This window comes from Meles meles, chromosome 12 (genome assembly GCF_922984935.1).
Source record: "Meles meles chromosome 12, mMelMel3.1 paternal haplotype, whole genome shotgun sequence".
Lineage (NCBI taxonomy): Eukaryota > Metazoa > Chordata > Mammalia > Carnivora > Mustelidae > Meles > Meles meles.
The window spans coordinates 12,649,693-12,674,996 of NC_060077.1; the positions used below are offsets into that span (position 1 = coordinate 12,649,693).

At 39.5% G+C, this 25,304-nt stretch overlaps 2 protein-coding genes across 9 annotated transcripts in view; one reads left to right on the forward strand and one right to left on the reverse strand.

The window, feature by feature from the left end:
* Positions 1-13,843, forward strand: part of PPTC7 (protein phosphatase targeting COQ7) — a 39,343-nt gene extending 25,500 nt beyond the window's left edge. Inside the window, exons 3-6 of the mRNA XM_046024887.1 lie at positions 3,700-3,898; positions 6,992-7,115; positions 8,707-8,836; positions 9,954-13,843. Coding sequence (XP_045880843.1) covers positions 3,700-3,898; positions 6,992-7,115; positions 8,707-8,836; positions 9,954-10,012 — 512 coding nt within the window. The 3' untranslated portion in view covers positions 10,013-13,843. The remainder of the gene's footprint in view (positions 1-3,699; positions 3,899-6,991; positions 7,116-8,706; positions 8,837-9,953) is intronic.
* A 1,332-nt stretch (positions 13,844-15,175) lies between these two features.
* RAD9B (RAD9 checkpoint clamp component B) overlaps positions 15,176-25,304 on the reverse strand; it is a 36,543-nt gene continuing 26,414 nt past the window's right edge. For all 8 annotated transcript variants that reach the window (XM_046024040.1, XM_046024039.1, XM_046024038.1 and 5 more), the window contains 2 exons: positions 24,651-24,900; positions 15,176-15,856 (listed from right to left, as the gene is read on the reverse strand). In XM_046024040.1, coding sequence (XP_045879996.1) covers positions 15,728-15,856; positions 24,651-24,900 — 379 coding nt within the window. In that variant the 3' untranslated portion in view covers positions 15,176-15,727. The remainder of the gene's footprint in view (positions 15,857-24,650; positions 24,901-25,304) is intronic.

Sequence of the window (25,304 nt, forward strand, 5' to 3'; positions counted from 1 at the left end):
TTTTTTGCTGTGTCTTCCTTATCCCTCCTTCCTTTCCTGTTTACTGTCATATAGTTTGAAGATCTTAAAATAAATTTAAGGACTTATTAGAAGTTTTCTTACACTGAATATTATAATCACTTTTCTCCTAAAAGACATGTTGAAATAATCCTTCATTACTATGTTTGACACATAGACACTTCTCTCACCTAATCTATATACATACCTCTAAGCTTTTGTAACTAAGCTCAAGCATTTTTTGGCAAAGACGGCCTACTGAATTTTACTGAAGCTCAGATATAATTGCAAATAATGATAACTTTACAAGATTAGGTAATCCTTTAAAAAAAAGAGATTTTATTTATTTGACAGAGAGACAGCAAGAGAGGGAACACAAGCAGGGGGAGCGGGAGAGGGAGAAGCAGACTTCCCATTGAGCAGGGAGTCTGATGTGGGGCTTGACCCCAGGACCCTGGAATCATGACCTGAGGTGAAGGCAGATACTTTAAAAACTGAGCCACCCAGGCATCCCAATCCTTTTTCTTTTTTAATCCAGTAATTGCTAAAAAGCCTATAACACAATCCAAAATAAGGGTCAAATACCTGTTTCTTGAGAATTTCTAGCTGCTTTTCAGCCTGGGTTGACATCACAGACTAATTGGTAATATGTATTTCCTCAGAAACTGTTAAGTGGAGTTAAGTCTTAGGGAGCCAGCATATCTTAAGAATTTGAGGAGTCAGTCCTAATAAGATTCTTTCTTTGCTGCACAAAATGTTTCATAGTAGTTTACAAAATTAGGGGATATATATTATTAGGATAAAAGTATTTCCATTTTAGCATGAATGATTTGTTTGGGTGCCTGTCTGGGTTTGTTGGTGGTCTGAACATCGGATGCTGTTGTTCTCAGCACTTCTTTTCTTCTTTTCCTGCTTGTTCCTCTCCAAATACATATGAATAATGAGCTCTTCTCCCAGTATTAGGTTCTCAGGGCCTGAGCCATGTGCACACATCAGTTATATGAAGAGGCAGAGGAGGAGTATACACTCCAAGCCTACATAATTCTGTAAGGCTGGGCTTACCTTCTGTTGATGCTGCTTTGCATATTAAAGCTCTGTCACTCACAAGGACCATTTTGACTCTAACTCAGCGGGTGACAGCCACCGGGGTAGCAAAATGATAGCCTGGGTCTGTCAGTGAGTAATAATGAGTCAACACAAGTCCTTCCTGCCCCAGGATTTTCAAGGCTCTACTACTCATCTGTCATTTTTCCTTCTCAGATTAATCCCATTAGCTTTCAGAAGATCTTTTGTGTGGTGATTCTATTGAAGTGTGCACTGAGTTAAGAAGGAAGGGTAATTGGTGATCTTAACTGTCCCATAAGCTGTGCAGTAGGTTATCTGGCAGCACTGCCAGTTAATTACAGTGCCTTTTTCCTCTGATGCTTGATGGGTGGAGACTAGATAGCTTAGCGTTAGGGAGTCAGGTTAGATAACAAGGAAATGGAATTTCTGAACATTATGATGAGATAAATGCTTAAATTTAAGGTTTTTTATATTAAGTTATATATTTTCATCATACATCCTTCATCAAGGAAAAATATCAGAAATTAAATTATCCATAATCCCACCCAGAAAACTATTATTATTTTAGTGATTATGCGCCCTGATTTTTTTTCTATGTATGTTTTTGTGTAGAATAATGGTAATAGGAATTGTGAATATACTGTGTGCTTACAGCAGCCCCATGAGGTAGTTCTTTTGCTTTTATTTCCTATTTTGTTAGGAAAAAACTGTGGCATAGAGAGAATAAGTGACTTTCCCACAGTCACACAGCTAGAAAACAATGAGGCCCTGGGATTAAACACAGCTGGCTTCACAGCCTGTTTCTTTTGTTTTGCTTTTAACCATCATCTTAACAGCTTAGCTTTTGCCTGCTATTGGTTTATTTTTTTAATTACATTAAATTTCACTTTTTTTGATGTATAATTTAAGTTTGATAACATTTTTTATTGAAGGAGACTTAAATACGTAAAAACTTAACTAGCTTGAAATCTATTTGTTTCACTTATCTTTCATTTTCAAATATATTTCTCTAATAATCTTAGTGGCCACCAAATAGCTAACACTTACTATGGGATTTAAGTGTTTGATATGATTTAACTAATTTTATCCTCACAACACTAAGAGGTAGTTATGGTCTCCCTATTTGTAAATGAGGAAACAGGTCCAAAGAGGTTAAGTAATTTGCCCAGGTCACACAGCTAGTAAGTAACAGAGCCAGCATTCAGAGGCAGGGAGGCTGACTGCAGAGTCTGTACTCCTAAGTATTATATGACAACGTGTAGCTTTCTACTATATGGATGTACTGTAATTTATTTCGCTGATTCCTTAATTTTAGGTGTGAGGTTGTTTCCAGTTCTTGATCTTTTGATCTTAAATAATGTTTCTGTACTTACTTTGTTTACATCTCTAGTTGTTTCTTAGGAATTGTTAAATCAAAGGATAAGCACTTTTTTTAAGGTTATGTTGCCCTTTAGAAAGTTGTGTAGTGGGGCGCCTGGGTGGCCCAGTGATTTAAGCCTCTGCCTTCGGCTCAGTTCATGATCTCAGGGTCCTGGGATCGAGCCCTGCATTGGGCTCTCTGCTCAGCAGGGAGCCTGCTTCACCCACTCTCTGTGCCAGCCTGTCTACTTGTGATCTCTCTCTGTGTGTCAGATAAATAAATAAAATCTTAAAGAAAAAGAAAAGAAAAGAAAAAAAGTTGTGTAGTTTTACTATGTTGTTGCCATGGAATAAGAGTGACCATGTTCCCTGCATTCTTGCCAATACCATGCGGTATCTTTTTTTGACTCTTATTAAACTAATGGGCCAAATGGCTACTAGTGCGATGATGATTTTTTCATATATTTACAGATTGTTTACATTTACTTTGTGGTGAACTGTTTATTTTTCTATTTTGCCTTTTTTTTTTTTCTGTAGGTATAGGTTTAAATTTTAGTACTTGAAAGTAGTCTTACAGGTTGTACATTAGCTTTTCAGTCTCAGGAAGGTCACATGAGCTGTGGGCTGCAAAGGTACACAGAAGCTTTTTGCTCTCTGCTTGGAATGTGGTCTCTTCCCTCTGACCATTAATAGTCTCTGTAAATTGAACAGGATGATTGCACAGGCTACCTGCAAAAATTGGTTTTGTCAATTCATAGTGACTCAGTCTCCAGTGAAGGTTCTTCCTGACCTCAACAGATGGAAATCTGGTTAAAAATTGTAGTTATGTGCCCTGTCTTAAATTTTTGTGAATATCATGGAGAAGGCTTCCTGCCAATGACTAATGAGAAATGTCAGGAAAACATAACATTCTTATTCTGGCATTTAAGTATTAAAACTTAATATCTCAACAACATGCTTTTGAGCATTTGGCATAGATTATAGTACTACTGAAATGAAATAGTGTGATTAAATACCAGCCGTTTTTATTGTTTTCTATCTCTGCAAATGGAAGAATTCAGATTTCAGGGGCCTGCTTACTATATATAATATAAATCCCTTTTTCTTTCCCCATCATGTTGACCCTGATCAGGTTACTATTGCTAGTTGTTAGGGTACCGGCATGACTAAGATAAGCAAAGGAGGTTCCAATGTGGCTTTTTGAGGTGATGGGATAAAAATGTGGATGCAAAGATAGCCTTGGAAGAAAAAATAAATGGAGATCATTTTTGGTTCTAGGTAGCAGTACTGCCTGCATCGTGGTGCTGGACAGAACTAGCCACCGCTTACACACAGCAAACCTGGGTGATTCGGGCTTTCTGGTTGTCAGGGGTGGTGAGGTTGTGCACCGATCAGATGAGCAGCAGCATTACTTCAACACTCCATTCCAGCTCTCAATTGCACCACCTGAAGCCGAAGGAGTCGTCCTGAGTGACAGGTAATCTCCCCTCTTAGCCATTATGAGTGAGCAGGGCATGGCTGCTCTTCCTCCTGTCCCCTTTAACTACAGTAGATAGGCATTTTCAGTTGTCATGTACAATAAGAAGGTACAAAGAGAATATTCTCATCAAAAGGACCTCTTTGACTTCAGAAGATATTTTGCTGGCTCTTGCAGCCAAGTTGAATTCAGATAAACACCCAATAATTTGATAAGACTGAAAACACTCTTCAAGCTTATAGAATATCAGTTTTTCATACCAAGACCAACATGGTACATATGGTTATAGTTGTTAAATTGTGCTGGAGAAATGAGTCATTGTCCATGCATGCCACTGCCTGTACAAGATTTTGCATATGTTAGGGAAAAGTTCAAACAGACATCTGCTTTATTTATCAGAATAACTTCCTGATTCTCGGGGCCTTCTATTTTATGCATCAGATAGAACTTTTAAATTGTTAAGACCTTTCCAAGACAATAACTACTTTTTTAAAATCAACTTTTACAGTTTATTTTTTCTAAGATGAAAATACAGAGTGAGGCTAAGCAGTTTCAGATTCCTCTGCCAGTAACAATTTTATAGGACCTGGCACAAACACCGCTGGTGATTCATAAATGTTGTTAAATGGGTAATGAACCTTTTTAAAAATAGAAGTAGTCTTGCAAGTGACTATTGTCTCTATTTAATAGTTCTCATTAAGCCAGATCTTGAGTACAAACTAAGATAAAATGATTATTACTGCCATTTTTAAACTGAAATAAGTATATTATATAATTAGTTATTCAGGATTGTCCATCTAAAGTCTATTGCTGACTCTTAGCTAGAGGGAAGCATTTTTTACTGTCAGATTAGGTATGTTACCATAATTGGAACAATATTTCATTATAGGCCCTTCTCCAGTTAGCTGAAATATATATATATCCATATTAGTTGCATTGGAGTGAGGAGAAACCAAAACACCAAGGGCTTGGTACATAGCAAGCTCAGCTAACAGTTGTAGAGAGCAGTGTTTTAATTTTCTTTTATTTGATTCTTGTATTGGCATCTAAGTGCCCTGCCATATCTCACACCCTGTCTTTGGGACTGTGTGGTTAGGGCAGCATTCTGCCTGGCCTGCCAGCGAGGTGGAGGTTGCTTCCCCTGGAGCCCACAGACAGCTTGCTAGCATGTGACTTCAGCTCGTGTTTCAGTGCAGTCAAAAGTTTCCAGCGGCACAGTATGTTCAATCAAAATGGGCAAAACTGCAGCTGGCGGAACACCAAGCTCATGGGTGGGAGTGTTGGGAGAAGAGGACGAACTGTCCAATGGTAGTGAGTCTCGCACAGGCAGGATAGCAAAGGACACTCCTGAGGAAGAAAAACCTCAGCATAAAATAGAGCTTCGCTGCCAACCTGGTCATTAATCTAAACTTCTAGAATCTGATTTGTTTCCAAAGTCTGAACAACTGTGAAGTGTCTTGTATTGTTTTTCTTTATTCCACAGAGGGAATCGACCTGGTTTCCACCAGTTTTAGTCTTTTTTCCTCTGCTGCATGAAAGTATTTACTTTTTTTCTTACTTAGTTCCTCTTACCTATAAAATATAATTTTAACCTTAATTTACAGGTTTTCCTTTAGTAGCTTTTTATATAAAGTGTTCATGGTATAAATGTGTAAGTGGAAGTTCCTGGCCAAAGCCCATCATAGCACTATTAAACGTGCCCCTTCTTTGCTCAGTCAGGAGAGGATGAACCTGAAGTTTTCTCAGTATACTTTGTGTAAATCCCCAGCAGGCATTAGTGGGCTGTTTGTTTTTATGTTTTCTCTTCACATATTTGACATGGTTATGTCAGTGACACAAGTTTTGGGGTCTTTCTGTCAAGCTAAGGTGCTTTGGTTCTGGCTCCTCCTTTTTGGGGTCACTGTGTAAATGTTTCCTTTGCACTTGTTCCCTGATTTCATTTCACCATTCCCTCACCTTGGAGGCTTGGATTCAGTGAAGCTGGCCTCTGGAAATGGCTGGGAACCAACCTTTGAGAGGGCCATTAATTCTTTGACTATATGATCTTTTCTCCCCACTGGGTGTACATTCCCTACACCCAGTTCTTGTATGTTTTCATCAGGTGTTATCAGAAAAGCCTTCCTTCTATCCTTTTTAAAGTTTTGTACAAAAAGATGTAGCGAAAAATCTACCTCCTATCCCATCCCAACACAGTTTCTCTCCTCAGAGACAGCCACTATTATCTGTTTCTTTGCGTCCTTCCAGATTTATTCTCTGCATATAGAAGCATCTATATCTATGGGTCTACCCCCTGTCCCCCCACCAAACACACCCACACACCACTGTCTGTACGTCCCTTCCTTCATTAGCAATATATTAAGGAGATCCCACCTACCCCACCCCACCCCCATTTGGAGGGTTAGTTACTTTGTTTCTTCATTTATTAGATATTTCTTGAAGACCTGCTATGTGCCAGACACACTAATAATTAAATAGTTACCATGGTGAGCACTCTTTAAGCCCTGAGAGACACACGGTTCTTACTCTGCCTTACTAGTCCATAGTAGTCCATACTAGTATGGACAGCTTGCTAGCATGTACAGAATACCATTGTAGTAAGAAGAAATACCATTGTAGGTATTTCGTGTGAATTAAGTCTTACGGGATTTGCACGTTCTTATCCATAGTGCTCTGTTGTTCCACTATACAGCCTCCTGAGAGCCAGAGTCAAGCCTGCAGAGAACTGATGAGTAGAAAATGAATAAGAGAGGATGGAATTTGGCTATAAAGATTTAGGAAATAAAGACTCATTTCTACTAGGATTTTGCATGTTAGTTCTGACTCAGAAAAGAACCCTTCCTTTTAAACCATCTGTGACTAATCATCAAACTCAGTTTTACTTGGTAGATTCAGTTAAGCTTTTGAAATAGTTATATCAGATTTTTCAGTTAAATTTTTTCAAGGTTAGGAATTCAGAATGGTTTTTATTATTGATTCTGTTATTATAGTTTTTCTTAAAGCCTTATTGCATTGTAACATAGTGCCTGTTGAAAACTTTGAACCTTATCTCTGAAGGCCTCTTGTAACTTTGCCCCTACCCTGTCCTTGTCACAGCCCGGATGCTGCTGATAGCACATCTTTTGATGTCCAGTTAGGAGACATTATTCTGACGGCAACAGATGGACTTTTTGACAACATGCCTGATTATATGATTCTTCAGGAGCTAAAAAAATTAAAGGTAATTAACTCAAAGGTTGGTTGATGGAAACAATGGCCCTCTCTGGGCAGCTAAGTTTTACTGGTCCAATTGTATTATCTCTTTTTGTAGTTTTGGAAAAAGCTATATATTGCGAATTTAGGAAGACAGTGGTTCTGGTCTTTCAAGCAATTGTAAGGGGAAATATTCACAATTGGAGAACTTGAGGGTAAAAGAGGTTTTTCACCCACACTTTTAGTAAAGTGGTAAAGACTGGAAAGCCCAAATGAGAAATTTCTTGTATTTTTAATGGTGTTAGCTCCTGGCTGCCTTAATCCTCTTATTCTTTTCACAAACCCAGCAGGTGTTAAAGTTGGGAAAGACAGGAAATCCGCCATACTAGAGCCAGACGAGGGCAGCAAGCAGCTAGGGGCCTTAATGTGACCTGAGCTGTCACCAGTAACGAAACCGTTCAGACTTGGCCCATACAGAAAGTGGAAGGAAGTGAAAACCAGTTTTTCCATATTTTCCTGGCTTTGAAAAAGTACTAACTCTGGGGGAAATTAGTCTTTTCCTATGTTCTTAACACTAAGCAGTATTGACTGTAAGTTTCTAAACTTTTTAAGCAGTATTTTCCTCACCTTTAAAGTGGGGGGTACCAAAGGTCCTATTTTATAGAGTTGTGGTGAGGATTACCTAAGACCATGTGTACAAAATCCTTAGTGCCATGCCTCATCTGTGGGGTACAGTAAAGGTCGGGCGCTTAGATGGTGCTAGCACTGTGCTCTGTGTGGTGAGGGGGGAGTAACAGAAACGTCACATTCTCTCCCCATATGGAGCTTATATTTCCAGTGGAGGAAGACAGATAATACAAAGAAAGAAATATATGATAAATGTTGGTGGTAGATAAGAAGAAAAATAAAGCGGGGTAAAGGAATAGAGAATAAAGAAGGCTACTCTTTTAGAAAGATTGGTCAGAGAAGGCCTCTTTGAGGAGGGGACATTGAAGCAGAGCCCTTTTATTATTTATACTGAAACTATTCAAATCTTAGAACGGTAGAGCTAAAATGGACCTTGTTTCCCATCCCCGTTTTACAGATGAGGAAGTTGAAGCAGCAAGGATAAGGGTATGACTCAAGATTACACAGCTAAACAAGAATCTTTCATCATGATATAAAATTCTAAAGGTATTTTCAGTAGGACAACTGGCAGCTCTTACTTGGAGAGCAAACCGTGATTGGCCAGGGTTGCATTCCTAAGCAAGGAATATTTTGAGGTCAACCTAAAGTGCTATCAAAACCTGCCTTTTTAGTCCCATCCAATTTTAGCAAGAATACCTCAAGAATTCCAAATGAGAAAAACAGCAAAAATGAAAATCCAGATTAGAGCCCAAGGCCGCCCTAGCAAAGGGTGACATCTGATTGACATCTTGTGCAGACTCACTAGTGGTCTTGTTCATTTTACTGAAGATGCAATGTTGTAAAATCTTCTCTGTGATAAAACTGAAATGGTGGAAACTGTGGTTAGTTAAATGTTACTGTCTCAAAAAGTGATATTTGCAAGTAGTACACTTGCATGCCGAAATCATGTGAGGCATTATGGTAAAAATAACTCCATCGTCCTTTCATCTTAGAATTCAAACTATGAAAGTATACAGCAGACGGCAAGAAGCATTGCTGAGCAAGCCCATGAGCTGGCCTATGACCCAAATTATATGTCACCTTTTGCACAGTTTGCATGTGACAATGGATTGAATGTGAGAGGTAAGCATTCTTTAGGAAGGTCATAGGGACTGACTGGGGACATAGTGGGATGGGAGCATTCTTGGCTGTGGGGTGAGGTAAACTAGAGCACTGGGGTGAGACTGGTGAGGTGTCCTTTTCCAGCTGTGAGCCCATGGCTTTGAGCAAGGTCAGCAGGCCCTAACACTGGAGGTCAAGAGCAAGTGCATGTCATCATGTCTTCCCCACTGAGGATATCCTCCAGAACTGCACTTCGTTGGCTGTAGAGGCAGGCAGAACCTGAAGCCCTTTATTGCCACCACAGCACTGCTTGGACCTGAGCCCAGAAGGCCTCCAAGTCTGCCTAGAGGCCCTGGACATTCCTAACAGTTTAACATTCTGCCCTTCACGGGTCTGACATTTCACTTCTTCCTTCCCTCTGGCTTTGTGGGACTCGTTGACAATATTTGCCTGCCAAATTACCACAGCAGATTTTGAAGAGGGAAGCAATGTTAAACTGTCCTTGCCTAAAGAGTCCTTCTATCTACTGAACAATATGTAACTTTGGGAACAGGCCAGTAGCTCAGTCTTAGGTCTGGAATGACATATTGGTGCTGCTATATCAGAACTCATGGATTTGGTCAGTTTCTTGCTGATACAATATTATGACATGTAAAGCATTTCTTAGCCCTCCAGGAAGTATTAAAATAGAAAAAAGCACATGCCATAGCTGTTTGGCAGATTAGAATACAAGACTATTCCTAGTTTCAAAACATTAGATATGTTTGTCCAAATTAGGATTGTGAGTAGAAGCATGTAACTTTCTCGTCAGGCAGAATTTATCTTAACTAGATTTTGTCTTTACTGTGATTGCTATAAACAGAGGATGTGGTGGCCATTTTAATAGAGCGCCTGTTGTAAAGAAGCAGTGAAGGTTTTTGTTTTTTAAAAAAACGCAGAACAAAAACTTCAATTAAGTTACATGTAATTTTTTAAAACAATTCTCTTTATCAAGTTTTTTTTGTTTTGTTTTTTTCGCTAGAACACAACCAAACCTGCCTGGATTACAAGCATTTGTCTCTTAGTACTTTCTTAGGCTTATATTTTTAATTGACTTTTCCTTTTAAGATCTATGAAGACGTTTTCATTTTCATTTTAGGTGGAAAGCCTGATGACATCACCGTCCTTCTTTCAATAGTGGCTGAGTATACAGACTGACTCGCCTAGGTGTCAACTCCGGCCTTTCCTTTCATCTTCCCAAATTCTCCCCTGCCATGTGTGCTGATCCTGCTGGCAGGACTGTTTCTTTGCCACTGATCTTGATGGCCAGTGATGTAAGCCTTTGCCTGTCTTTTTGAGACCGGTTGAGATCTTTGTGGAGAACCACTACTGTCTTTCACTAGCTCGTATCTGCCAGCAGCTTTGAAGAGAATCAAGATTCGAAGATTGACCTTCACTTCTTACTGTCCTTTTTATGATGGAATGAAGGTTTTCAATGCCAGAATGGCTATTATGTTTTAAAAATGGTTTAAGTATTGAAAATGAGTGATGTTAGTGAAGTGAATTCAAAACTACAATGTGTAAAAGGGATTTTAAAAGTCTAACACAAATTGTATGTTATGGTACATCTACTAGAAACGTACATTATCATCAAAAGAAATGTTACACGTGTACTATACAGTCTTTGTTATGATGATTGGTGTGGCTTTATGTTTTCATTATAAACTCCTATTTTTCAGGGGCTTATAATTCTGCTCTAAAACATTGCTCTGGATTATGAAATCATCATCCCAGAAGCTTTTTCGTTAAAAATTGGAAGAAAAATTTAGTTTAGTTCTATGGATGCAAATGTTTTTCTGGTTTTTAAAAGATGCTTAATTGTGCTCCTATGAGGAAAGTTCCAGCAGTTTATTGATTAGTCCAAATTATAGGCTTGTGGCCTGATGTGCAGGAGGCCTTGGGGAGACACTCTACCAGATTTTTTCGATGGAAATATTACCCAAGATTATAAAACCCCTCAAAGCCTAGAAATGTTCATGTTATGGCTGAAATTCCTCCCAGCTTTCTGATAGGAGATCCCTATGTGGGAGCTCTAGGCCCACAGGCCTAATAGGTTGAGAGTGGACAGCTGTAACTTTGAACCTGGTTGTTTTTTGATGTTCATGCTACTCCTAGTCTCCCTCTCAGACCTTTCATGACTAGCCTTGCTTTCCGTAGAGCATGCACCAAATTCAGGGAGTCTGTGTGAAAAGAGCACCGTGGGCAGTGGCAGCAGCACAAGAGCCCACGAGGAAAACTCCCGGTGATGATCTGACATTTGCATTTGCCCTACACAGAAATTTAGGGGTCCGAATCAAGCTTAATGTTTACAGTTTCTGAATAGCCATCTTGCAGTGTATAGTTTCCTTATAAAGCCTACCCTGCATTCAGTTTTCCCTTTATCTGCAAGCTCAAACTTATTTTTAAGGTTTGTGTACAAGTCAACTGCTGTAAAGATATATATTTTTGGGTCAGTTTTTTTTTCCTTCATTAACTTGGTGGTAGAAAAATATATATACTTAGAAATCCTTAAATTAAAGCCATGTTTTATATATAAGTCAGGTAACATTGGTGTATAGATGAGAATGCAATTAAACCTGATGAGGATCTACTGGAGGAGAATACAGAAAGTGTCTTTCTCTAAAGGAGATACTTATTCCCTGGTTTATTGCATTAAAACTTATGTTTGAGGTTACCTCAACTTGTTTTAAAAGATTTTGTTTTGTGAATTTGTACTGTATATTTGAGTAACTGTCAAGCTTTTGTTTTATTTAAAATTGTTTAAACATGTACCATGTACATGTCATTACTATATTTCAATGCATCATGCTTGTAACAGGCATTTCATTTATAATAAGAATGAGTTATTCATTTGTAAGCCGTTCAGTAATTTATCTACTATTCCTAAATTGGCATAATGTTAGATATCTATTTTGAATCACCTTTAATTACATGTCAGAATGCCTTAACTACCCTAACTTGACAAAACAGAATTCTTTGGTAGAAGAGATAGGGGACTGGGCAGGGAGGGGTGGGTGGAGTTACATTCTGTTTAAATAAAGAGTACCCATCGTGCTGTGATAAAACATGGAAGCATGAGTGGCAAGTGGCGGGGTATTTATTTTGCACAAACTGTTTGCAGTCTCTGTGTATTTAAAAAGTAAAGTTGCATCCAGAAGGGTTTTGTTAGAAGGAATACATTAATATTTGGGCTGACAATTTCGGTTCTTTTGTTTGGGTTTTTAATTATTTCTGGTCAGAGGTATGTAGTCTTATGATCTGGATATATTTTGCATTAATTTTCCAATGCCTACATTTAATTCCTTGTAAGAGCGGTGCTGGTCAAGTCACTGGCTTTTCTCTGCTCTCATTTAACCCATCAAACACAATCTTTATAAAGCTAGATTGGTGATGTTTTACATGACTCATTTTACATGACTCATTTAATCAACTTCGTCTTTTTTGAGAAATGACCATTAGAAATCGACAGTGTAGGTGTCAGTGATATGGAAAATAGTTGGAAAAGAATTTGAGTTTCACAATGGAACTGACTTTGGACCTGGCCTATAGATTAGTGACACAGAATATTTTCTCTTTCTTTTTGCCCTGTCCTTTGTGTGTGACACAATTAATTTTATGACTGCTAGGGAGTGATGGGGGGGGTGATCAGTTGGAGTGCTGCTCAACAAGTAACACTCCTTCCACTCCCAGTAGTTAGAGGCTCTGCTGGACCCATACTGGAATTTTCCAGGTCACAGAACCCAAGTCTCTGTAGGGTGTGACTGCGATATACCACTTGGTGGGTCTGATTCTGAACTTGATGTGTGTTAATTGCATTTTAAATCAAGCGGAATAAAACACACACATTTGCCTCATGTAATGGACTTTTATAACAAAGAGAATTTGGATTTCTAATTTACAAATGGCAAATTATTTATCCCTCTCTGGATGCACCAAAGACCAGTAAAGTTTATAGCTTTTCCATCTATATTTATAAAGCAATACTGTATTATAAAAATCAATATTTTTATCACATGCTTGAAATTTTTATTTTATTCTGTTTTAAAATGTGCACTCTAAACATATCAGAACCTTATTTCTTCCTGTGAACTTAAGCTGCCTGCGCACAAAAAAAAATTCACTGAATGGATAATGCGGTAGAGTCCATTAGGCTCTTGAAAACTGAAAGAAGAAATGGGGGGTGGGGGAAACAAGTTGTTTGTCCTGAATTACTGTACTGGCTTGACATGGTTGATAGGTACTAAATCACAAAAGAATCCATTCCAGGTATGCATGTCTGGGGGGTGGGCTGTGTCTAGAGTAGAAACTAGATTTCAAGCTTTGCGTGATAGGAGAGTGTCCTCTTCTATCAGCTGCATTTGTTCCAGATAGAGCAGTCGCCTTCAGGACCACCTTTAGTACCACCAACCTACCACATCGAGTAACAAGGCAGAATTGTGGGAATTCACGGAGTCAGTTTTGAGCATTTTGGAGATTGTAAACAAGATTGGCTAGAACTGTAAATGTTTGTACTTTTGAATAAGTTCATGGTTCCTTGTCACCTTACACCAGCTATCTTTGTTAGAAGCTACAGCATCCAATTTCCCTAGAAACTATCACATTTTTGCAGTTAACAAATTTCACAAGATCAAAAAAATCTCCCAAATCTGCTTATAAAATTGAAAATACGAAGCAGAAAAGCATTTGGAGTCTATTCATTAAAAAAAATTCTTTGCAAAATTGAATTTCTCAACTAAAAAGTGACAGTGTCCATGTCAAAATTTTAACTGTTAGCAGGTAGTTTGTGGCAAAGATGGCTAAATACTGAAACAAATTTGAATTTGTGTATACTAATGAGCTGCTTTTTTCTGTTGAGACTATCATTATTTGTCTTACCCAAGAGGCAATGACCTGAATTGGATGTCTGAAATATAACTTATGCAGGAATAGTTCTGTAAATACATTTAAATAAACTGTAAAGATATTTAATAAATATAGTATTTATACTAACCTGTGTAACTCCTCTTAATTTGAACTGTTACAGAGTAAGACACCAGTCCTTGGCATTTTGTTGGTTTCTATATCAAGTCCTCATTTCCAAGCCTCTTAGTCATTCTAGCAGGAACTCCTTAATTTGTAGCTGTCGTTTTCTCTCTTTTACTAGTTTATCCCCCTCAGCTCTTTTTCACCAGCTGGTTTACTACATCAGTTTAGCTGCCTCAAAAATTCCATCAAAATGGACTGATAATTGAATGAAAATATAGATGTTTTCCCAACTGAGAAGGCTTTTGCATCTTCTAAATGGTATGGAATGAAGCCACAAAAAAATCTGGTGTCATTTAAACTTAACATTCTGTATGCAAACTCTAAAACCAAAATTATAGATAATTTAATAGTGTAACTATCTTTTCCAGACTGGTGCTGCACCCAGGCAATTACTGATGAGGGTGCCCTCACAACCTATAACCCTCGGCCTGTTTCGGTGAGTGAACCAGAAACTTCATCCTCTGCAAGATCTATAGTTACTTGAGTATAAATGCTCTCTTTGTCATCATCTGCATCTGTCAGGAATATGTGAAATTCAGTGTTAATCATCACTGTAAGCATAAGATATGTAAATCTTTAGCCTACAGTGTGAAAGGACTTGAAATTATGTGGGCATTGCCAATTTCCACAAAAAGCTTGGTGAAAACCATTTTCATTCATTGAGGAACATTTTGGGACGAACTTGAGTTTTTATTAGGTTATTGTGGGTAGCTCTGACTCATTACTAAGCTACAAGAGCCAAATTCATTCTGGTTTTAGTTAGAACTGTGTTCACAGTTCTAAAGTTTACTAATTCACTCAGCCACCTTTGTGTATGAATTCTCACAAAATGTAAAGTACAACTGCTTGCCAGTTAACATTTCCTTGTGATTTGTTGGTTTCACAAAGACTTCACAGTAAGACATTGCGGAAGTCAAGAGTTTGTCAGGTTATAACTGACTGTAAACAGGTTAGGGGAGGGAGAGGCGCGCATCATATTATGTAATAATGGGTTTGTGCCAGATTTTTTTAGTCTGTTTGTTCAGGTAAGAAGCTAATTATTACAGGGGCGAAGAACAGAGACATTCGTCATCTACCTCATTTTACTCCAAACCAAGGCTTTTCTAGTGGAGGTTGCTGCTCTATGTCAGATAATACAGAAATAATTTAAGCAGCAGTTCCATTAAATTATTTTCTGCATCCCACTGCAAAATGTATATATCACATGTGAAAAGCAGAACAACTTAAGGCTGTAAAATAAAATTTCACAATTTATTAAAAGACTTCAAAGTGAGGGGGCTAGCTATATATTTTTATTCTTGACCTTTTTTTCAGGGATTATTCTTACTTAAAATCTTAACAAAATATAAAAAGCGACGGACAAAAAGTCATGGCATTACATGGGAAAAGACTGCATAGCTTTTAAATATGTCTCAAAGCACCAAAACTCAAATGTTTGCAATCAAATACAAAAGCTACCTACGAGTCACAGAACTATAAGCCATATTGATGCACTCTAAATGGCTGCTGAAAAAAGTCTAAATACCTTTATAAAACTGGCAAAGAAAACGCTGAAAGCTCTAGTGTGAACGTGCGTTGAATTGAAGAATTCTAATGAGCTTTTTCCCTACACAGAAGACTTCTGCCTCCAAGCAGCATAATGGGTTTTAAGCAAATATGTAGACTTAACAAGCAGCTATTTCTAGATATGGCTGTTACACAGGATGACGATGTTTAGCAAAGCAGAAGCCCATCCTCCCATTTCAAGGAAGTCCAAGACAGTATCTCTATAGACTAAATGTGAAAACATGTTTGAGGCGCGAGTGAACTAACAAATGGGCTGGGGGCCAATTCAGTTATCATTAAGTGTTAGAATGTGGAAGATCTGCCATTATTCGTGTCCTCTTCAGTGTCACTTGCTGTTGCCAGACCGTCAAAAGGGTGGTTGAAGTGTTCTTGCTGGTCAGAAGAAACTGCTCCAAAGAACATGCAAGAAAACTGGAGGGAAAAAAGTAACTCCACTGTTCATTTGAGCAAAAGTCAGTGCTCATTAGATGCTCCAGGTAACAGCCCCTTTTCAGAAACTTGGCCCGTGTGGTTTCCCTAACTTTGATTGTGATGGTTCATGGAACCAAACCTTCATGACTGCTACAGCACATCCTAAAACAAAACCCTTCCCTGCCTAAAAGGAACAGTTTGGGATCAGTGATCTTCTGACTCCTCTACTGGAGCCGTTAAAACTCACACCAAGGGAATGATAGACAAAGGGACCCTCTGCAGGCAATCCTACTTGACTAATCCATCTTCTCCCCTTTCCCTCCTACTGCAGCTGAAGCTACCACTCCCAGCTACAGCCAATCCTTCTCTCCCCATCTCTGCCTCCCAGGTCCTCCCAGACGGCTTCTCTGTTGAATAGGAATACCACATAGGGTTCCTGGGTGACTCAGTCACTGGGCATCTGCCTTTGGCTCCGGTCATGGTCCCGCGGTCCCGAGCCTGGAAGCCTGCTTCTCCCTCTCCCACTCCCCCTGCTTGTGTTCCCTCTCTTGCTGTGTCTCTGTCAAATAAATAAATAAAATCTTTAAAAAAAAAAAAAAAAAAAAAAGGAATATCAGCAACTAAGTGTCTCTCATCTTTAAAATACAAATAGCCTTGGGGTGCCTGGGTGGCTCAGTGGATTAAAGCCTCTGCCTTTGGCTCAGGTCATGATCCCAGGGTCCTGGGATCGAGCCCCGCATCGGGCTTTCTGCTCAGCAGGGAGCCTGCTTCCCCCTCTGTCTGCGCCTGCCTCTCTGCCTACCTGGGATCTCTGACTGTCAAATAAATAAATAAAATACAAATAGCCTTATCCCATCCCACCCCTTGCCTCAACTATTGCCTTACCTCTGCTGTCAAGCTTCTACCTTCACTGTCTCCATTTTCTCATTCTCTGATTCCTCAGTCCTGTTTCTTGCTGATACAAGAAATACCACTTCACAAACTGTTCTTATGGTCACCCAAATCACCACATCCTTAAGGCAATGACCATTTTCAGTCTTTTTTTTTTTCTTAAGATTTTATTTATTTATTCATGAGAGAGAGAGAGAAAGAGGCAAGGGCAGATGGAGAAGCAGGCTCTCTGCTGAGCAGGGAGCCTGACAAGGGACTCAATTCCAGGACCCTGGGATCATGACCTGAGCCAAAGGCAGACACCTAACGACTGAGCCACCCAGTTGCCCCCATTTTCAGTCTTCATCCCAGTTGATACTCAGACACTTTCTTCTTGTCCCTTCCTCAAGCCACACTCTCCTGGTTGCTTTTAGACTTCTCAGCTGGCTGGCCCTCTTCTGCCCACCCTTTCAATTAAGGTTTCTCCATCCCAGCACTACTGACATTTTAGGTCTGACGAGTCTTTGTTGCAGGGGCTGTGCTGCCCAGCAGAGGGTCCTTGAGCAGCGTCCCTGGCCTCTACTCACTGGACGTCAAGTGTCACCCCCCTTCCCAAACTGCAACATCCAAAAATGTGTCCAGACATTGCTCAATATCCCCTGGGGAGCATAATTGCCCCAGGTTAAGAACCACTGCTTTCTGTGATGGTAGTCCTCTCTTCTGTACCCTCTCCCTAGGAGATTCCATTCATACCCCTGGCTGAAATTGCCACCTATATATGCCAGGGAGTCTCAAAGTTAGAATTTGAACTTCAATCCATATATCCTGCTACTTACTTGATTTCTGCAACTTAACATATCCAAAACTGACTTTGTGATCTTAGTGAGCAGTGAACCTGTTTCTCCAAACCTAAGTCTTTCTGAAACCTCTTTTTCCTTTAACCTCATAACCATAACCAAATCCTGTTACTTTTACCTCCTCCGTTGGTTGTCATCTTTGGCCACGCCCCTCCATCTCTACTCTAAGGGATCACCATCTCAGATGCTACAACTGAGCTTCCACTCTTGTCTCACTGTATCCCGTTCTTCACATGGTAACTGTTTTGTTCTACAGTTACCTTTTAAAAAATCCAACTCTGTACAGTGCACCCAAAATAAGAAGATACCTAAGAGTAAACCTAACTAAAGATGTGAAAGACCTGTTCTCTGAAAACTATTAAAAAAAAAAAAAAAAAAAGGATGAAAGAAATTGAAGATGACACAAAGAAATGGAAAAACATTCCATACTCATGGACTGGAAGAACAAATATTGTTAAAATATCTTTACTACCCAAAGCAATCTACACACTTAATACAAACTCTTATCAAAATACCAACAGCATTTTGGCAGAACTACAAAAAACAATCCTAAAATTTATCTGGAACCACAAAAGAACCCAAATAGCCAAAGCCATCTTGAAAAAGAAAAGCAAAGGCTGGAGGCATCACAATTTCAGACTTTAAGTTATATTACAAAGCTGTAGTGATGCAGACAGTATGGTACTAGCACAAAAATAGACACAAAGATCAATGGAACCAAATAGAAAATCCAGAAATAACCCACAATTATATGGTCAGTTAATCTTTAACAAAACAAGAAAAGACTATCCAATGGGAAAAAGAATGTCTCTTCAACAAATGGAGTTGGGGAGACTGGACAACAACATGCAGTAGAATGAAACTGGACCACTTTTTACACCATACACAAAAATAGATTAAAAATGGACTTTTAAAAAAATTAAAAATAAAATAAAATGGATTAAAGACCTAAATGTGAGACCTGAAACCATAAAAATCCTAGAAGAAAACATAGGCAGTAACTTCTTCAACACTGGCTGTAGCAACTTCTTTCTTGGTGTGTCTCCTGAGGCAAAGGAAACAAAAACAAAAATAAACTATTGGGACTACATCCAAAAAAAAAAAAAAAAAAAGCTGTTCTACAGCAAGGGGAACAATCAACAAACTGAAAGGCAGCCTACAGAATGGGAGAAGATATTTGCAAATGACAGAGCAAATAAAGGGTTAGTATCCAACATACATAAAGAACTTATATAACCCAACACCCAAAAAAGAAACCAATTTAAAAAATGGATGAAAAGGGCACCTGGGTAGCTCAGTTGGTAAAGCATCCCACTCTTGATTTCAGCTCAGATCATGATCTTGGGGTCGTGAGAGCAAGCCCCAAGTCAGGCTCTGTGCAGAGTCTACTTGTCCCTCTTCCCCTGCTCCTCCTCCCTGCGTGGGCACTCTCTCTCTCTCACTGAAAGAAATAAAATCTTAAAAAAAAAAAATAGAAGACATGAACGGATATTTCTCCAAAGAAGACTTACATATGGCCAACAGACACATGAAGATGCTCATCATCACTTATCATCAGGGAATTGCAAATCGAAACTACAATATTACTTCACACCTGTTAGAATGGCTAAAATCAACAACACAAACAACAACAGGTGTTGGTGAGGGTGTGGAGAAAAAGGAACCCTTGTGCACTGTTGGTGGAAATGCAAACCAGTGCAACCACTGTGGAAGACAGTATGGAGGTTCCCCAAAAAGTTAAAATAGAACTACCTCATGATCCAGCAATGGCACTACTGGGTATTTACCCAAAGAATAGAAGAACACTAATTCAAAGTGATACATGCACCTCTATGTTTACAGCAGCATTATTTACAATAGTCAAAATACAGAAGCAGCCCACATGTCCCATCAATTGATAAATGGAGTAAGAAGATGTATATATATACAATGGAGTAGTATTTGACCATAACAAAGAATGAAGTCTTGCTACTTGCAACAACATGGATAGATGTAGAGAGTATAAAGCTTAGCGAAGTAAGTCAGAGAAAGACAAATTCCACATGATTTCACTCATATGGAATTTAAGAAACAAAACAGGAGAAAAATAAGGGAGAGAGAAAAACAAAAAAATAGACTGAGGGCATCTGGGTGGCGCAGTTAGTTAAGCGTCCGCCTTTGGCTGAGGTCATGATCCCAGAGTCCTGGGATCAAGCCCCACATTGGGCTCCCTGCTCAGTGGGGAGTCTGCTTCTCCCTCTGCCTCTGCTTCTCTTTGCCCCACTCATTCTTTCTCAAATCTATAAAAACAAAAAACAAACAAACAAGAAAACCAGACTCTTAACAACAGAGAACACACTGATGGTTACCAAAAGGGAGGGGGATCGGGGGATAAGTGAAATGGGTAATGGGGATTAAGGAGCACACTTAGTGATGACCACAGACAGGGTGATGTATGGAAGTGTCGAATCATTATTGTACACCTAAAGCTAATATAACACTGTAAAACAAACTGGAATTAAAACCTAAAAAAAAAAAAAAGTCAGAGGCAGAAGGGAAAACCTCACTGCAAAACTAAAACTAAGGCTAAAAAATAGAATTTAACAGACACTAAAAAAATTTTTTTTTTAAATTTAAATAAAACAAGGCACCTGGGTGGCTCAGTCAGTTAAGCATCTGCCATCAGCTCAGGTCATGATCCCAGGGGCCTGGCATCAAGGCCTGCATCTCCCTTACTCAGTGGGGAGTCTGCTTCTCCCTCTTTCTCTGCCTGTCACTCCCCCTGCTTGTACCTTCTCTCTGTCAAATAAATAAATAAAATCTTTAAAAAAAAATTTTTTTTAAATAAAAATCCAACTTTTGTCAGCCCTCCCTGTTAAAGTTCTTCAAAAACTTTAAATGCCAAGGTACTTAAATGGCCATTTATGTAGCTTCCAGGACTCATGAGGCATGATCTGGTCCTCAACAACTGCTCTAACTTCACCCTGTGCCATTGTTTCCCCTTGGCTATCTGCTCTCTGCTATCTGCTCAGCCAGCCTTCACTTCCTTAAAACTACCACACTTCCTCCAGCACAGGGCCTTTGCACATGCCATACATGCAGCCAGTTCCACTACTTTAATCTTTCTAGCTCAGCCCAAACACCAGTTTCAGGGAGGTTTTCTGACCTAAATTCGGTAAGTCACATCTTTTTTTTTTTTTTTTTTTTTAAAGATTTTATTTATTTATTTGACAGAGAGATCACAACTAGGCAGAGAGGCAGGCAGAGAGAGAGGAGAATGCAGGCTCCCTGCTATGCAGGGAGCCCGATGCGGGACCCGATCCCAGGCCCCTGAGATCATGACCTGAGCCGAAGGCAGAGGCTTAACCCACTGAGCCACCCAGGCGCCCCGGTAAGTCACATCTTAAATCCTCTCAAAGCATCCTGAACTTTTCCTTTATTGAACTCATCACAATTTTTAAAATTAGCACATATTTAGTCATGTGACTATTTCTTTACTGTGTATCTCCCCCCTAGTCTATAATCAGGTTTAGGAATCTTGTTTATTTTGCTCTCCATTGTATTCCCCACATCTAAGACACATGACCCTTAACAGATACTTATGGGAATTCCATGGTAGTTGGATGGATGAATAAATGATGGACCCCTGTTCTGGCTCATTCTCACATATCAGAGAGTGAAGATGCTCTCTGCAGAGTGGCAGTCTGACAGCAGCTGTGGAATTCTATTTCAGATGGAACACCGCAAATTAGCTGTGATAGAATGCCACCCCAATGGTGTGTACATCTTAATCCCAAGAACTTCTGAATATGTTATGTCATATGGAAGAGGGAGATTAAAGATAGTAGATGGAATTTAAGTTGCTAATCAGCAGACTTGGACCATCCAGGTGGGCCCAATGGGATTACAAGGATCCTTAAGGTGAAGGAGGGAGAGGAAGAATAAAGGTCATGGTAAAGCGATGTGAAAAAGACTTGACCAGCCATGGTCTGTGTTTTTTTTTTTTTAATTTTATAAGCACATTTCATAATTTTATTAAACTTCTAAAAAAGATTTTATTTATTTATTTGAGAGAGCATGAGCAGGGGAGAGGGGCAAAGGGGGAGGAAGAAGCAGGCTCCCCGCTGAGCAGAAAGCTCAATGCGGGGCTCAATTATAGGACTCTGGGACCATGACCTGAGCCAAAGGCAGATGCTCAACCAACTGAGCCACCCAGGTGCCCCCACTGCTGGTTTTGAAGATGGAAGAAAACCACAAACCAAAGAATGCAGGTGACCTCAAGAAAGTAGGAAAGGCAAGAAAACAGATTGTTCCCTAGAGGCTCCAGAAAGGAACATACCCCTGTCAACACCTAGATTTTAGCCCAATAAAGACCCATTTTTGGACTTCTGACCTTCAGATCCTTAAGACAATAAATGGGTGTTTTAAGGCTCTAAATTTGTTCTAGCAGTAATAGGAAATTAATACAATATTGGCTTTGATTTTAACTAGAGGCATAGTCTCATTTGCCTCTAAAGAATTTAGCTTGGACCAAGGTCAAGATCCTAAGGCTGGAAATGACCTAAAGATAGCACCTGCGTCCGTTCAGTGTATATTAATTACATGCACATAGCTCTTCATAATGTTTATGGTGCAATATAGTACACTAGAAAGCTTATATTTACTTTGGTTTTTGAAAATTGCCCTGAATTTGCTATTGGGGTAAATAGTCTTTGCTACCCTCTCTGTACTAAATCTCTGTACTTCACTGTAAATATAATTTGGACAAAATGGGGAATGGACGCACGGAGGCCATGGGAAGGCTCCATGGGAAGGCTCCCAATAGTTTGGGTGGAAGATGATAAGGGTCTAAATAACAACCATATTGTAGGGGCGCCTGGGTGGCTCAGTGGGTTAAGCCGCTGCCTTCGGCTCAGGTCATGATCTCGGGGTCCTGGGATCGAGTCCCGCATTGGGCTCTCTGCTCAGCAGGGAGCTTGCTTCCCTCTCTCTCTCTATCTCTCTGCCTGCCTCTCTATCTACTTGTGATCTCTCTCTGTCAAATAAATAAATAAATATTTTTTAAAAAACCATATTGCAATTTCAGTTTTGCAGGAGTTTGCCACATTAAAGTAAATAATACCCTTTAAATTAGAACTGTGTTGGGGCGCCTGGGTGGCTCAGTCTATCAAGTGTCTACCTTTGGCTCAGATCATGATCCCAGGATCCTGGGATCAAGTCCCACATGGGGCTCCTTGCTCAGTGCATGGTGGGGAACTTGCTTCTCCTTCTCCCTCTGCCTGCTGCTCCCCCTGCTTGTGCTCTCTCTCTCTGTGTCAAATAAATAAATAAAATCTTTTTAAAAAATAGAGCTTTGGGGCGCCTGGGTGGCTCAGTGGGTTAAAGCCTCTGCCTTCGGCTCAGGTCATGGTCTCAGGGTCTTGGGATCGAGCCCTGCATCGGGCTCTCTGCTCAAGCGGGGAGCCTGCTTCCTCCTCTCTCTCTCTGCCTGCTTCTCGGCCTACTTGTGATCTCTGTCTGTCAAATAAATAAATAAAAATCTTAAAAAAAAAAAATAGAGCTTTGTTTTTAAGAATTGAAGTGGCATGATGGGAAAGTTGACGAAGAGTCCTACAATGGTGCTCATGGAGCTTACAGTTCTTTATAAATGTCACTTTCCCTAGCGAGGAAATGGAAATCTTAGTGAACTTCAGGGAAGCGAAATGGTCAGAAAATGTTTTTGTGTTGTTACCTTTGAAAAAGTAAGCACATTATGTGTGACCAAAAGCAGAGGAGGAGAAAAATGCTTCTGTTTAATGAAAGACAAATTTCAGTTTTAACCTTATGACCAAGCTAGTAATACACAAGAGAAAATTGCTGTAACTGTTAGGCATATAATAGGTATTCAATAAACACAGCATCAAACTGAATAACGAATGGCGTTTACTACCCAATTTTACTGGCCTAAAAGTCTTCTATACAGTGTAAGATAATGACTTTTTTAAAAAAGATTTTATTTATTTATTTGACACACAAAGAGAGACACAGCGAGAGAGGGAACACAAGCAGGGGGAGAGGCGGCAGAGGAAGAAGCAGGCCTCCTGCCAAGCAGGGAGCCCCATGTGGGGCTCGATCTCAGGACCCCAGGATCATGACCTGAGCCGAAGGCAGACGCTTAACAACTGAGCCACTCAGGCACCCCAAGATAGTGACTTTTAGAAATACTATTTCTTCCTTCAAATTTCTAAGAAACATATTTTGAAACCAATAATAATAGCAACAGTAAAACAAGCTTGAATAGGGGCGCCTGGGTGGCTCAGTGGGTTAAAGCCTCTGCCTTCGGCTCAGGTCATGATCTCAGGGTCCTGGGATGGAGACCCACATTGGGCTCTCTGCTCAGCAGGGAGCCTGCTTCCTTCTCTCTCTGCCTGCCTCTCTGCCTACTTGTGATCTCTGTCTCTGTCAAAAAATGAAATAAAATAAAATCTTTAAGAAAAAAAAAGCTTGAATAGAACATTAACGTAAACATGTTAAATTGGGACTTATTATTTGAGATACTTCAAACTCTAATAAATCATAGTTCTCGTCCATTCAATAGATATCATAAGGTCTAACACAATAGCATTCTGTAAAGTTTATTGTCCAGCTAGTAAAATGTTGGTAATAGAATAGGTTACTGACTGGGACTCCACTATGAAGTAACTGGTAATATTTGTTGGGATGAAATTTATATTTGTACTACAATGAGTAAAGGATTTCTCAACCCAATTTGAAAAATAAAATGAAGACAATTGTCTTAGAAAGTAGATTATATGACTTTAGCATACCATTTGTATTCAAAGTTTATCCTGTAAGCAATCATAATTTATTCTTTAATACAAATGACCCAAATATCTACTTGAATATACTTTGTTGCTCAAAGAGCAATTTAAACTCTTATACTGACAGCCCATAAGTCAGGCTGCTCCATTTCAGACTGGTTTCTCCTATCAAAAAGTAAGGAAACTATTTTCAGGACATTGGGGTGGGCTTGGGCAGGGAGGCTGCCAAGGGAGACAGATGATAATTCTTGACTGAGACGTGGTCGTGCCTCAACATTTTCCCTTTACCTTCCTCAGATATGAAGAGCCTGGCATCTCCTCCATGTCGCTGACGCTGCTTTCTGGCACTTCACTAATGTCTCCATTCACTCTTTTCATTATAGGGCTGCCACAGTTTTCCAGCGCAGGGACATCTGTTTGAGTCTCATTAGGATAAAGCCTTTTGGGTGCTGTTTTTCTCAAGATACATCCCGGGGCCTTGCTGGTTACATTTTTACCAGTCTTTGAATTGTTGTTTGGTGAACACATCAGATCTGACCTGAGGTATTAACGGATTAAATGAATGAACTTTTTGCCTGGAAATGTATATTTTTATGTAACTAATGAAACAATATGGGATGACAATGAGAACACTAGAGAAGATATTGGAACAACACAGAACTGAATTTTGAAAGTTTAAAATTTACCTCAAAAAAGTTGAAAATAGAACTACCCTACGATCCAGCAATTGCACTACTAGGGATTTACACAAGGATACAAAAATACAGATTTGAAGGGGTACATGCACCCCTATGTTTATAGCAGTATTATCAACAATAGCTAAACTATGAAAAGAGCCCAATGTCCATCGACTGATGAATGGATAAAGATGTGGTGTATCGCTTCTTGGCCTTTTGGCTAAGATCAAGTGAAAAAGATGTGGTGTATATAATGGAATATTAC